The 14046-nt window shown below is 42.4% G+C and overlaps 1 protein-coding gene across 2 annotated transcripts in view; it reads right to left on the bottom strand.

The window, feature by feature from the left end:
- Positions 1-14046, bottom strand: part of DGKI (diacylglycerol kinase iota) — a 426631-nt gene that overhangs the window by 240519 nt on the left and 172066 nt on the right. For both annotated transcript variants that reach the window (XM_081800028.1, XM_081800027.1), the window contains exons 4-5: positions 7733-7807; positions 6300-6356 (exon numbers count right to left, since the gene is read on the bottom strand). In XM_081800028.1, the coding sequence (XP_081656154.1) occupies positions 6300-6356; positions 7733-7807 (132 nt within the window). The remainder of the gene's footprint in view (positions 1-6299; positions 6357-7732; positions 7808-14046) is intronic.

Raw genomic sequence — 14046 nt, 5'->3', positions numbered from 1 at the left:
ATACAAATAATGCATTATGTGTTTTTTTTAAAGATTTTTATTTATTTGACAGAGAGAGACACAGTGAGAGAGGGAACACAAGCAGGGGGAGTGGGAGAGGGAGAAGCAGGCTTCCTGTGGAGCAGGGAGCCCGATGTGGGGCTCGATCCTAGGACCCTGGGATCATGACCTGAGCGGAAGGCAGACGCTTAATGACTGAGCCACCCAGGTGCTCCACATTATGTGTTAATAAAAAAAAAAAGAACAGGGCTGGGGAGGACCGGGCCAGCTGCCAACTATACCATATCTCAATTCACAATGTTTTAGGGCACATTATCAGAGGGTTTTGCTTGAATTATCATTATCATCCTCCTTTTAGAGATCATAAAACTAAGGTATTGAGCAGTGACTTCAGATGTAAGGGTCAGAGCAAGGATTCAAAGCCAGGCAGGCTGGCAACGGAGTCTACACTCTGAACCCCTGGGTCGCTATGCCTTTCCTCTGTGCTGAAAGCTCGGGATCAAGCTCCTTCAGGAAATGATTTCAATGACAGTCAGTAGTAGAAATATTGAATATACAAAAATGTCAGACAATACTATGAGAGAGAAAAATTTACTGTAATTGCTGTTAGTTTAGCAGAAGCGGTGGGAACATGAACAATGTCATTGATGATAAGGGAAATTATCTGCTTATGGAGATTATAAATCACCTAATGACTATCAATTGAGGGAGGGAAATGTTGGAAGAATTTGATGCAATTGCCTATGAAATCAGGGCTGACTCATAGGGTTATTTAGCTAGTGACAGCTCTAATCAAAAGATTAAGGCAACAATTTCCAGAAATCAACAATTATTTAGAAATTATAAGACTGACTTAATGAATCATTTATGTTGCAATATGTGTCACTTGGTAAGCAGATTTATAATACCATGTAGTTTAATCTGTTTAGGGAATATAAGGGAACACTTTTAAATCGTTTATTTAAATATTACTATATGACTCAGGAAGTTGTTAAATATTTTTAATATCATTCTTCCTAGAAATTGGGTCACAAATTAAGGCACAGAGAAAGTAACTGAAACAAAAGCACTCCTTGAGAAGAAACTGAGTAACTGCCTCCCATATGGAGCTCTGATTTGAGAGGTCAAGCATCCTTCTATGAAAAGACCTTCTTAGGCCTAATAGAAATTCTATCACTGCTTTAACAGTTTGAACAAATATCCAATAAATGTGTGTTGAGTGGAATGGAATTCTGAACCTAATTTTTTTGATGATCAACTCATGTAGGTGTCACTTGGGAGGAACATCAGTTGCCATATCAATCAGGGGGAAGAACCCAATTTCTATGGAATCACTGCTGTTTTCTAATCCTTACTCCCAAGTACTTTCATTTTTCACACTTTCCTTTTGACTATTATTCACATCTCCTAAATTATGAAGCTGAAATTAGACTCGGGATCCTTACACTGCAAATGTGAGTGACACACTGCTGTTAAGATAGCAAAGCAAGGCTTCTAACACCATGACATCTTTTTATTGTTCATCAATAATCTCTGAATTATTCATATACTATCTTCAAGTACTGGGCAAGGAAAGGGCTATTACTTATGGGTGTTAAAATCTCAGTGATACACTATTTCAGGGTTTATACTCAGTATTGTTAGCAGAAATACATAACACACTTGCTTATTTTCAAACAGCAAATTCAATTCCTAGTATTACTCATAGAGTGCATGAGAGAATCTTGAAATTATAACCTAATCTATATAGCTTATGTCTTGGAAAACCAAGGTCCAGAAAGATTCCACCTAGAGGAGTCCTACCAATGTTCATTAACAAACTTCCACATGTCAGACATTCCACAAAGCACAAGGTACAGCGATTAACAATCGCTGCTCTAGATCCCTGCACTGGAGATACCAGAAAGTGGAAAAGCAGCAGAGGTATGATTTGAACCCAGCCAAACTATTTCTAAGGTGACTGTTCTTTCATTGACATTCAGTAAACTATGCAAGGTCTCTTAATTAAGAATCTCAAGTGAGTCATAGCCCTCCTTAAGTTTCATCTTCAAACTGTCCTCTTAGAACAAGAGTTCTTAGGCATTGGGGGAGAAATTAACTCCTGTATAATTGCTTTCAGTCAACAGACAGTCAACAGATCACATCCTCTATGTCCTGGTACAGTGAGTTTGGGACAAATTCCATGAGTGACCTCCCAAAGCTTACACTTCAGGGGGACAACAAATGAGCAAATGAGTAATACCCATAAATAATTATGACATACAAAGTGCTCTGAAGGGGCAGAACAAGGTACTTTGATAAAGAACAATGTGTAACCTGTTCAGAGGAAGTCATCAAAGAAGACCTTGGAGGGGATGATATATGAGCTGAGGCCTAACTCTAAGAAACCGTTAGCCATAAAGAGGTTTCCAGTACAACAGTGAACTACATAAATGTCTGAACATGGGGAATACCTGGATGCATGCCTCAAGAACTGAAAGAAAGTCCATGTGGCAGCTGGATGGGTCTGGAGAGCTAGGCTTGGGCAAGACTACGCAGGGCTTTTCATGCCATGACAAAGAGTTGGGTTTTACTCTAAGTGCTATGAAAACTAATGGAACATTTTAGGATGAAAAATTACAGGATCTGATTTCTGTTTTAAAAATCACCCTCTTAAATCCCGATGGATTAGAGGGGAAAATTAAGGAATCATAAAGAAGCTATTGCAGTAGTCAAAAGAGATCATGGTGTCTTAGTCTAGGGTGCTTGTTTGACAACAGAAATGGAGATGAGCAGGTAATTTGAAATATATTTCATAAATAAAATTGATAGGCTGGCAAATGAATTAGATGTGTGGAATACATGAGAGAAGGAATCAATGATCCCCCAGTCTTTTTGACTGAGGACCTGGATCAAGCGTCATCTCATTTTCTGAGATGCAAAAGAATTGAAAAAAAAAGTTTTTATGGTGATGTTCATAAAGAGTTTAGTTTTAATGTTTAGGTTTGAGATGATCATGATGCATTCAAGGGACATGTCAAATGGAACTCTAAGAAGTGTGGACTGGAACTATAAAGTTAGGAGTTATCAGCTCAGACATGATTTTTAAAGCCATGAAATTGGATGAGCTCTCCCAACAAGAGTGGACAGAGAGAAAATATGGCCAAGTACCAAGCCCAGAGGATTCTGTATGACTCAGGGGGAGTGAATGATGAAAGAGAGTGGGAAGGACCCTCCAAAAAAGATAAGAGGAAAATTAGGAAAGATGTCATGACAGGAGAGGTATTTAAGAAGGGTAGAATCTTGAATAATTTGAATATATTTGAAAGATTAAATAAGAACAGAAAAATATCTAATGGGTTTGGTATCTGGGAGATTTTGGCAACATTGAAAAAAAGCAATTTCAGTGAATGGACAGAGTAGAAATCAGATGAGGACAGGTGAAAATGACGGGGAGGTGATATACTAAAAACAGTGATAGAGACAACACTTTGTGGAAGTTTAGCAATGAATGCAAAACTGAGACTTGAACAGCAGTTAAGACACAGTTGGAGGCTAACAAATATTTTTGCTTGTTTATTTTTTAAGAGGGGAGATGTCAGAGCATGTTTATGGTGATGGAAATAATCTAGAGGAGGGGTGGAGAGTTGAAGATGTAGGAATGGAAGAAATTATTAAGTTCTTGTTGCAAAGACAAGAGCAGGTGTTCAAAATACTTGTGGAGGAGGGTCTGGCTTCACAGAAGAGAAGGGATACTGCTACTAAAAACTAAAAAAAACATATAACCCCTTGCATTAGAAAATGGCCCACGCAATCACAACTGTCTATCTATCTAGAAAGAGAGAAATTAAAGGACAGGGAGCTGAACGTGGACATATGGATCCCCAGGTGGAAATTCACTCAGTTCGTCTTAAAAACACAAAAGGATTCCTTCTAATTTTCTCCTTCATTAGGGCTCTGAGTTATCTTCTGGCCAATGCTGCTGTGCACTTGGGCGGCACTGAAGGTACCCACAAGCCTATCATTTTTCTTGCACTTTCCTCACCCTATGTATGGCCCGTCACCTTCCTATTGCTGACATAATGGCCAAACACAGTGGGAGAAGACAAGTGACGGGGACAACTATTTTTCCTCTCTCCACAATGTCCACTCCCAAACTACCCTCCTTCCATGTTTTCTCCTAATCTTGTATTGGTAACGAGATCATTCTTTTTTCACTGTGTGTTCTTCATTGTCATTAAAATGTCAGTGACCCTCTCTGTACTGACACAACTTCTCTATTCCTTTTCTATACATTCATCTATTCTCATAGCTTTAATTACTATCTATATATGTGCTGACAATTCACAAATGTCTTCCCTCTAACCCAATCTTCTTCATAAGCTCCAAACTCACGTACCCACTCAGCGTTCTACTGGGCATCTCCAACTGAGGCCTCAAGGACACCACACACCTGAAAATTCTACAACTAAACTCATCAACTTACCTCCCCACCCTATTCTCAAATCAACTCATTCTCTAACATCTCATTGGTTTTCCAGGGCAGAAGCCTGGTTTAACTCTGGGCTCCTCTGTCTTTGGGCCCATCATCCAATCAATTATTACATCCTGTCAATTTTACTTCCTTCAAATTCATATGTACCAGTTATCTCCACCCTCAATATTACTCATAGTTCAGATCAGCCGTAGAAGAGCTCCTTAAATTGTCTCCATGCCTCCAATATGGCTGCTCTTGAACTATATGGTATTCCCTCCACACTGCAGCCAGAATAACATATTCTACTTAAAATAGTTTAATGCTCCAGGGCACCTGGTTAGTTCAGTCGGTTGGGCATCCAACTCTTGATTTTGGCTCAGATCATGATCTCAGGGTTGTGAGATAGAGCCCCGCATCCGCGGGGAGTCTACTTGAGATTCTCTCTTCTTCTCCCTCTGCCCCTATCCCTACCCTTCTCTTTCTCTTTCTCTCTCTCTCTCAAATAAACATATAAATTTTAAAAAAATAGTTAATGCCCCCCCCCCAATTACCACGATGATAAAACACTCAGCTTGTAACATGGCTTACAAGGACCTTCATGGCCTAGCCCCTGCTTATCGCTTGGATTTCACGTATTTGTTATGTTCTCTCATTTTTGTGCTTGGGAGCATGTGCTCTTTCTGTCTAGGAGACTGTCGCCTCCTAACTACTGTCCCACCCCACACACCTTCACTTAGATAACTCCTCTGGGTCTCAGTTTACTTGCCACCTCTTCCAGGAAGCCCCTTCTCTGGTATCCTACCTCTCTCGCCTATTCATCAGTGCACAGAGCTAGTCTGAGGAGTGTACCAGCTGGGAAGGTTTCCAAGGAGCTAAATCTATATGTGGAACTGAAAATAATCTCCCTGGGAATGTAAATGAAATGGAGAACGTATATTTCACAAAAATGACACCTACCACACTTTCTCTTAGGAAGAGCACCATACACAATGGTAACACCTGGGCAGCTAAACTGTGTTCTAAGAAGGATAGGGTCTGTTCATTGCAGCCTTTTGTTTTGCCAATTGAAGAGTGCTATTTGGGACCTGGAGCTAGACTATCCAGGATAACACAGAAGCGCTGAGACCCTCTACCAACAACCTTACCTTCTCTAACTTTTCCATGTTGTGCTCCCTTTCCTTGAAAAAGAGCTAAATGAACCCATCTGACTAAGCGCAGCTCTCCTCCTGTCCTCCCCACTGCTTACCACTAACAGAGCAACTGCTCTTCGCTATGATTTCCTGTTTACTTGCTTGTCTTCACGCCTGGGCCGTGAGGTCAAGGACTGAGCACTGAATGTAGTTCTTCCATCTACCTAGCTACCTACTGACTTAGCAGATAAAAACATTGCAATTCAGAAAGATGAGGTAAGACGCCTCAAATCACACAGCGTCTAGACAGGTATGGAAACCAATCAGGCTCCAGTGTCTGTGGGAATACTCGGTAACTATGCTGCCCCCTGAGTAGTTTCTATCCACTCAAAATTGAAAAATGGAGTTAAGATGGACCGTAAGACAATAAAGTGCTATTTACTTCTTACCTCTTCAATTCTACCACTGCTTCCCTACCTGCTCTTTAAGACCTTAGCTCCCCAATGCATTTCATGAGAATAGTAAAGGGCAGTATACACATGCTGAAGAGACTGGGAGATTTTACTCATGGTATTTATTGATGTATTAACAAGAAACCGATGTGGCTTGGAGGGAGCTAGACTTCAGTTTTTAATCCCTGGTGAATGTCTGTTAGCCCAGTGCATCAATGGGAAGTAAAGGTGGTATGTGAAGCCAAGCTCTGAAACACTCACTTCTCTTGGCGATCTTGAGCCCCCTTCTCGAAATGTTGGTTTACATCTGAAATTAATCTGTCATTTAAAAAGAAAAGTGTATTACATTAGGGATAAGCACCGGACTAGATTGACTTACCTGAACAAAGCAACAGTGACATATATGGAGACCACAAAACAACCCAAAGAATAAGGAACACAGTGTAACACTTCAAATCATCACCCTAGATAACTATAGAGACCCCAGGTGATCCTCTATCTCCAATCCATGTCTCTTCATTCTCATTGATGAAATCAACATATCTCTAAACAATAATCCTCTTACACTGTAAGTTTGAGAAAAAGAGATAAAGAGTAAGAGAAAATATGTAAGGCAGCTGAAATCACCCAGCTATGTTTCAGATTTTAAAAGTAGGACAACATAAACTTGAGAAATATTTAATATGATGATGATGATTCACACACTGAAATTTTTCTTTAAGTCTTCAGTACTGCCTTTCTTTTAGATAGGCAGGTCTCCCCGTAACATGTCCATCCTCTTTAGTTACTTGATAAGGTGAAAGGAGTATAGAAATGAAAGAGGACATAAGTAAGTGGGATTGGAACAGCAAAAAGAAATATATATATATAAATGTTGGTAGTCATCCCTACAAAATAGCAGTTGGCAACAATCGGTAACGTGTTCATGAAAATAATGAATGTTGCAGGGGATGAAAATATTTCAACACATTCACACATGGCAGCTCAAGAACACAGATAACACAGAGACTTACGCATGGAAAGACAGGAGAAACAAGAAAGAGAAGACGGCAGACGACACAATCACGGCTAGAGCCCCCCCCCCCCCCCTTTCCTGCAAGTGACTGATCCATGGACTCTGCAGAATCTACTTCTTCTGGAGGCAAGACACCACGGGGATGTCACCTCCAGCCCACCCACACATTTGTGCTGTGCAAGCAGAATGGTGCCCCCGAGGAAGAAAGGAGAGCTGCCTTCTGGCCTGGCTCTCTTCCTTGCAGCCACTTTAGGAAGAAGAAACTCAAAAGGTCAGACCAATCTAAACAATGATTTTAAAGAGCTTATGGATTTTTTTTTCTTAAAGAAAGAAGATTTTTCTTTAAGGAAAAAAACATCTTGCGGAAAATTCTATGGGTGAACGTTTGTCATTGTAAAAAAAAAAAAAAAAATCTCGTGTACCAGGCTTTTCTCTCTAACCTTACCACTCCTCCTCCCAAGAGGCAACATAAAATGATACCGAATTATCCTTCAGCAAACAATAGGGTGAATTAACCTGAAGCACTGGTTTTCCATTACTAGTCTGGTAACGATGTCGGTCTTTCAGCGTTTTCAAAGGGCACGGTTTTGAAAAAGTTGGAAATAGCAAGTAACAGCTTGTCTTAGAAGCCCAAACACTTGCAATGTAGCCAACACTGCAGCAGGTGGCGCTGTCTCACCTTTTCTAGCTGTTCAATGCAGGCGGTGTGGACGACGATTTTACAGACCGCACACTTCCTCCTCAGGGCTGATTTCTACAACATTCAATTCAAAATACAAAAAGAAACGTTACCAGTCTGCTCTGGAGAGCTCCCTGGCATTAAAGAGAGTATACATAATGAAAGCAAACATAAGCAAATTTAAAACACCATCTTAAGCATTTGAAAATAGGGCAAACTTTAGTCTTTTGACCCACCTCCCACCTCCGTATCTCGATGACTTAGGGAGGCTAGATTTTCTCTCCAAAATAGAATACTTATAATAGCTGCTATATACTGAGCATATAATATGAACCAGGCTCTTTACTCTGTTGTTCTTAAGTTTTATAACCTAACAACGCAGGCATTAGTCGCCTCCGTTTTTATGGTTTTTTGTTTGTTTTTGTCTTTTTACATTTTTACGCCAGTAGGTAAGCAGCGGGACCAACATGCAGAATTAGGTCTCAGCTCAAAACAGGCACCCCTTCCCTACTGCCAAGAGCCGACATCTCAAGGGGCCAATCGCTTTAGGCTTCTATCCCAGGCACGAATCTCTACGAAGCTACTTGGGTCTTCCCTCAAATCTTCAGCAAAGTAATAAGACAAGCCTAACTCTTCCACCTGGTAATAACAATCAACAGTAATAATAGCAGGAGCAGCTAACACGAATGCTGGACTCGCTGTGAGTCGGGCACTCGGAAGCACTTCACAAATAGTAGTAACTCATTTAACCTTCAACAACGCTAAGAAATTGGTAGTATTTTTCCTCCCATTTCACGGATGAGAAAGTGGTGGCACAGTAAGCGATGTGTGTGAGGTCTCATAATGAGGACACAGCAGAGCCGGGGAGGCTAGCTCCGAGCTCATGCTTGTCCGCATGACACAGTTTGGCCTCTTGGATGGTCAGTACCAGTTTCAATGCACAATAAAAACACTTTTGGAGGTGTATCTTTCCTCTGACAATAAAACAAAAAAACAAAAACAAAACCCCAAGCAGCAGGGTGAGAGAGGAACAGGGAGAATCTCGATCCTGCCAGTGCCGTGTAAAATCCAAGCGAGGAATGTTCAGGCCTCCCCAGACGGCACAGGCTAGAAGGTAGGTCCGCACGAGTAACTTTGGGGCTTGAGCACTGAAAGCAGCTTAATATAACAAAGCTAATCTGTGAAATAGTGAATCAAAGCATCCAAGTGTGAAAGGCCTTGAGTCCTTATTCTTAGGAAAGGTGCTAGTATAGATTGCTGGCAAGCTGCCCTCTTCTGATGTGTGGCTTCCCCTGTGGAGATATAATTTGGGAGCCAAAAATTGAGGTATTGCTGCTACCAAAGAAGATTAGAAGGACTGCAAACCACCCCCTCAGAAAGGGCGGTATCAGGAACGTAGCTTCAGCCAGCTCCCTCCCAGACGGTTCCACGCGTTCAACGTGGGGTATGCAAAGAGCTATCTGCCTCCCACGAGGCACCCAGAACCCTCCAGCAACTCCACTTGCAGTCTAGACACCTGCTGACTGAGGTTTAGTTACCGGCTTGCAGAGGGCTCTCCTCTGCCTGAGGAAAGAACATGGTCTGGAACATTAAATACGTTTGACAATCAATTGATTTTGCAAAGAACAAAGGATAAGGGAAACTCAAGCATCTAGCCCCACTACTGGAAAGTGTCTCAGCTCTACTACTGAAAAGACAGGAGGGGGAGGAGAAAGAGGGTGGGAGGGGGAAGAACAAGGAGGAGCCCTAGTAGAAGCAGCAGCAGCACTCAGGGCAACAAGAACAGGATTCTAGTTTGCAAATTTTCACAAGCACAATGCCCATAAGCAAATTCAGGTTGCTCTCCTGTTTCCTTCGGATCTCCGGGCAGAGATCACTGAGGTGGCACCATCTGCAGAAAATGCATGGGGCATTTGAGTCACGTGGCCAGTCAGAGTTGCAGTGATGCTAAGGAAACTGGAATGGATTCCAGTCTACTCGTTATCCACAAAACCGCTGGTAGATTACACTGCAGACAAACAAAGCAACTCTGCTCACAGTAGGCAACCACTGATGGGCTACGGTTTTTTAAGCACACCAGACAAGCCTCCTTCCTTATCAATAAGTCCTGCTCCAGTCTGGCTTTGCACCTGCAGAGCTCCAGGGACTCTGTGAACCCCCTAAGAGGTCACTGAGGATTGTAGGAAGAGCACCAAGCAGGTGCAGGGACCCAGAATACCTCTTCCTTGCCTTGTTTTCCATACCAGGATTCTAAGTCAGAATCTCTTTTGAATAAGGGATCTGAGCTCACAGTAAGAGTTTGAGAACCACAAGGTTAACCTATGGTATCTCTCAGCCCTCCGGGACAGCATGTAAATATACCAACATCATTCACAGGGAACAATTCAAGTACAATGTTCTCCAGATGATAATGTATGAAGTAAAGTGCTTTAAGTTATAAAGCCAATTTTATTTAAACAATATTGAATTTTAAAAGACCCTCATAACATGTATGTTTTCGTGCCTTTAGAGCTAGGATATATTGACCATAATCTGAATTTTTCTTCATAAACACTATAACACGATGCATTTTACTATGAAGAAAGTTACTTTTGTTTTCTAACAGACTAGATATCCTTTCAATGTTGTTGTGCCTGTCTCTTGTTGCCTTCAATTTCTTCAATGACAGCTTCTAAACCGTTTATAATCTAAGAAATCGGGTAATTCAGGTTTATGATCATATGCAAAATTAAGCAGATTCTGAATGAAGGCCTTTTTCCACAGTAATGAAATACATGGGGTTCAGTTCCTCAACTGATAAAAACTGTTACAGTGAATCAGAAATTTTAACTGCTGAATTCTTGGTTTATGACTATGTTTCAATTGGTCAAAGTTATTTGAAGTTGCTGGATGATAAGTTTCTGTGGGTAGAAATTGCTCAAAACAAAGAATTTTTGGGGCTTGGTTATGTTACAGTTTTTATTTACAAGACTTAAACTAAATACAAAGTTAAAATATCAGAATCTAGACTGTATTTACTTTTTCTTAAAAACAAAAACAACCGAACTCGTATCTAAACCGACGCTTCCTTCACTATGAAAAGTGATGAATCAAAAATGTCATTAGTTCCACATGTTTACAGATTAAAATTTAAAAATTTTAAAAACTCACTCTCTTCAATGAATTTAAAGGCCAGACTTACTGTTGTAAATATCAAGTAAAGTAACTTCAGTGTTCTTACTAAGTTCTTACTAATCAGTTTTCTGATTTTGTCAGTTAGTATCCAAAGGAAATCCATTAGCTTGTCAATTGTGTGTGTGTGTGTGTGTGCAACATCTATGAAAAGTAAGACAATATAGGATGTAATACGGACCATATCCCATCACACCAGGATCAACATTTGTTTGCATAACGACAACAAAATGATATGCTGTACGTCCAGTCAGTGGGCATAATCCCACTAGCAGACTAACGGTGATCGTAGGAGAAAACATTCTAAGTTCTGACTCTGCCCTCTGTTTCCCCATGTAACAGGCACTCTGGCATTCAAAGCAGTAACAGCTCCTCGCCCAACTTCAGCTCCTATCAAGCACAGAAGTAAAATTATCACAGCCTTAGACCACTGGAGCTGGGGCTGGGACAGAAGGATCCAAGGCAAGCAGGGGTAGAAAGTGTGTGAATTGTTCCTGACAAAGAGTTTAAGATCTAGTGCCCTCCCACCCACCCATCCACCACCTCTGGTCATAAGTCCCTGATCCATATGCACCCAAGAAAGCTATATTTTCTTCCTCTGAGCCAGAGATGTGATTTTCCCTAAGTAGCAATGAATATCTGGTCGTAGTTAACAGAGTTTGATAGAAAGAAGAGAGGACAGAGGAAGGAGGGAAGGGAAGCAAGACCCAGCTGCACAGGCCTATGATTTGTAAAAAGGCTGGGGCTTCTTAGTGTCCGAGGCAACTGAATTGTTACCCCTAATAGTCTGAACTGTGACCCCCAAGAAACATGTACAACAAGGCTGGCTGTGCCCCTTCCCGATAAGGCATATACCAAACCTTATTTCTCCCTGAAGATGAAGCAGATTATCTTGCCTGCTGACCTTCTCTCTCCTGCTGTATAATTAAGGATACACCCCCCACCCTCACCCCCACAGACATCCACAGGTTTAACCACCAGAGATCAGAAGAAGAGGAGTAGGAGGAAATATTCAAGAATCCTGAGAGCTGGCATGGCAACCCTTTCTTGGTCTCCCTGCTTCAGCAGAACTTAGGGACCAGAGCCTGCTCCTGGCCAAACACAGTTTGGGCTCGCAGCATCTCTCCCCAGACAGGGTTCCCATGCTTGGGCTCACAGACTTATTGCAAAGAATCACTACTTCCATTAGCTCCATCTCTGCAATGAGGCCACAGTGATAAAAGGATGAATGGCTGGGGAACGGTTGGGAACCCAATCCTGGGAGCAGGGAGGAGGCAGAGAAGGCAGTCTGGGGAAGGGGCCTGATGGAGGACAGAGCCAGAAAAAGATGGGGGGAGGATGGGGCTGGGGGGAATGGGCATCAAGTTCTGGCCTAGCTGTCTTCTTCCTACTGATTGCTTAGCCCCTTGGTTGATCCCAGATCTAAAGAATCAAGCCGAGGAATAGAAACTAAGGAAGGGTGGGGAATCAGGCAAAGGGGAATGAGCAAGTAAGGCAAGAAGAATCGCATCCTCCCTTCTTGCTCCCTTTCAGAAACAGAGCGCAGTCTACGGGGCACGTTGGTGGGAGGGAGAACTGGGAGGGGCAATAGGGTAAGGCCATCCTATTTTCTTCTCCAAGGGTAGGAGAACGGACTGCTCAGTAAAGAGGAGAGAAGGAAAGCTCCTAAGCCTTTGGAGCGTCTGGAATTCAGTGTCCTTTCAGTGGGATTGCCTCTGTGGGCAACATGAACAAGAACACTGTCGCTGTATAATCCAAGGTAAATGAAAACAAGAGTTCTTTGATTTATTTAAAAACCTAATTAGAAGAAATGACAAGCATACTTGGCAAGTTCTGCTTCTCTGGGGAGCCTGGGATGCAATCTGTAAACTGGTATTAGGAAAAATGAAGAATGACATTATCTGTAAGTTCCATTTACGTGATTTTAGGATCAAACAGAATACAGGACACTTTGGACAAACCAGGAGGGCGGCTAGCTGAAGTCCCACTGCACCCCTATTGTGGTTCCTCATTACATCAATAAGTCTCTCTATGACAACAGGATTTCAAAATCCCGGACGAAGGAGCAAAAATGCCACACATCTGGAGGAGTCCGTGGCTCAAGGGTCATCTCAAAGCAGCCTCACAGGGTCTGCTGCAGGGAGATCTCCCTCTGTGGTAAAGGGGCCAGCCCTCAGCCTGAGGACTGTTGGTCCATATCGGAAGGTCACAACCCTCATTTGCCAAGGTCCTACGTGTTTGCACGCTGTGTCCTTTGGACAGACAAGGACTTGGTGAGGGCTAAACTCCTCTGAGATAGCCCCTTACCATGGACACCCTAGATTCTAAGTGCCAGAGATACCTCAGACTATCTGAAATTTCCTCATGCAGTGCTCAAATATATACCAATGCACCTAAACCTGCGCATGCCCATCCTCTGGAGCCACGATGGCCTGAGGTGCCTTACATAAACGAGTTTTCCATGTGGCTGAAACAATCTGTTAACCACCGACTTGTCCAAAGCATATTTATAAGTATTGAGTCAATAAATACTTTTAGCCATCATTCTGAAGATAAGGCGATGCTAAGTGCAGTGCAGGAATTAGAGGAAGGAGCTTCTGTCCTTCCTAGGAAAAGCTGGCAAGCCACTTGAGAAGACAAGGACTCGGGCGGGGGGGGGGGAGGTCATTAACGGAGAAGGCCACACATGGCTAAATGCTAAATGAACAGCTTAGACAATGAAAGCCATCATTCAGGGGAAGGTAAGACCTCAGAGGCTGAGTCAGTAAGAAGGACCTAACAGAAAAGCAAATTCTTGAATTGGGCCTTAAAAGATGTATTTATTTCAAAAATTGAGGGCACTTCAGAGGAGTGCAATCCAAAAATCTCATTATGTAGCAGACGCTGAGCTCTCCTAAGGCTGGCTTTGGTATATTCAGCAAGGTACTGGTCTCACAGGGGTCCACTGGCATGGTCCTTGGGTGCCGGGTTGAAGCCTGGGGAATGGAGACTTCTATGTGTGTGCTGGGTTGGAGGATCAGGTGGGACAGGGCATCCACAGAGGTGAGGAGTGGGAACAATGGCTGTGTTAAGAAACCACAGGAGCTGGATCACAAGGGGCTGCAAACAAATGGCAAAGCAGAACTATTCCCCAGAGGTCCCAG

Source organism: Leptonychotes weddellii, chromosome 12, assembly GCF_054177405.1.
Source record: "Leptonychotes weddellii isolate Sample4059 chromosome 12, ASM5417740v2, whole genome shotgun sequence".
NCBI lineage: Eukaryota > Metazoa > Chordata > Mammalia > Carnivora > Phocidae > Leptonychotes > Leptonychotes weddellii.
This window is presented reverse-complemented; position numbering and strand designations above follow the sequence as displayed.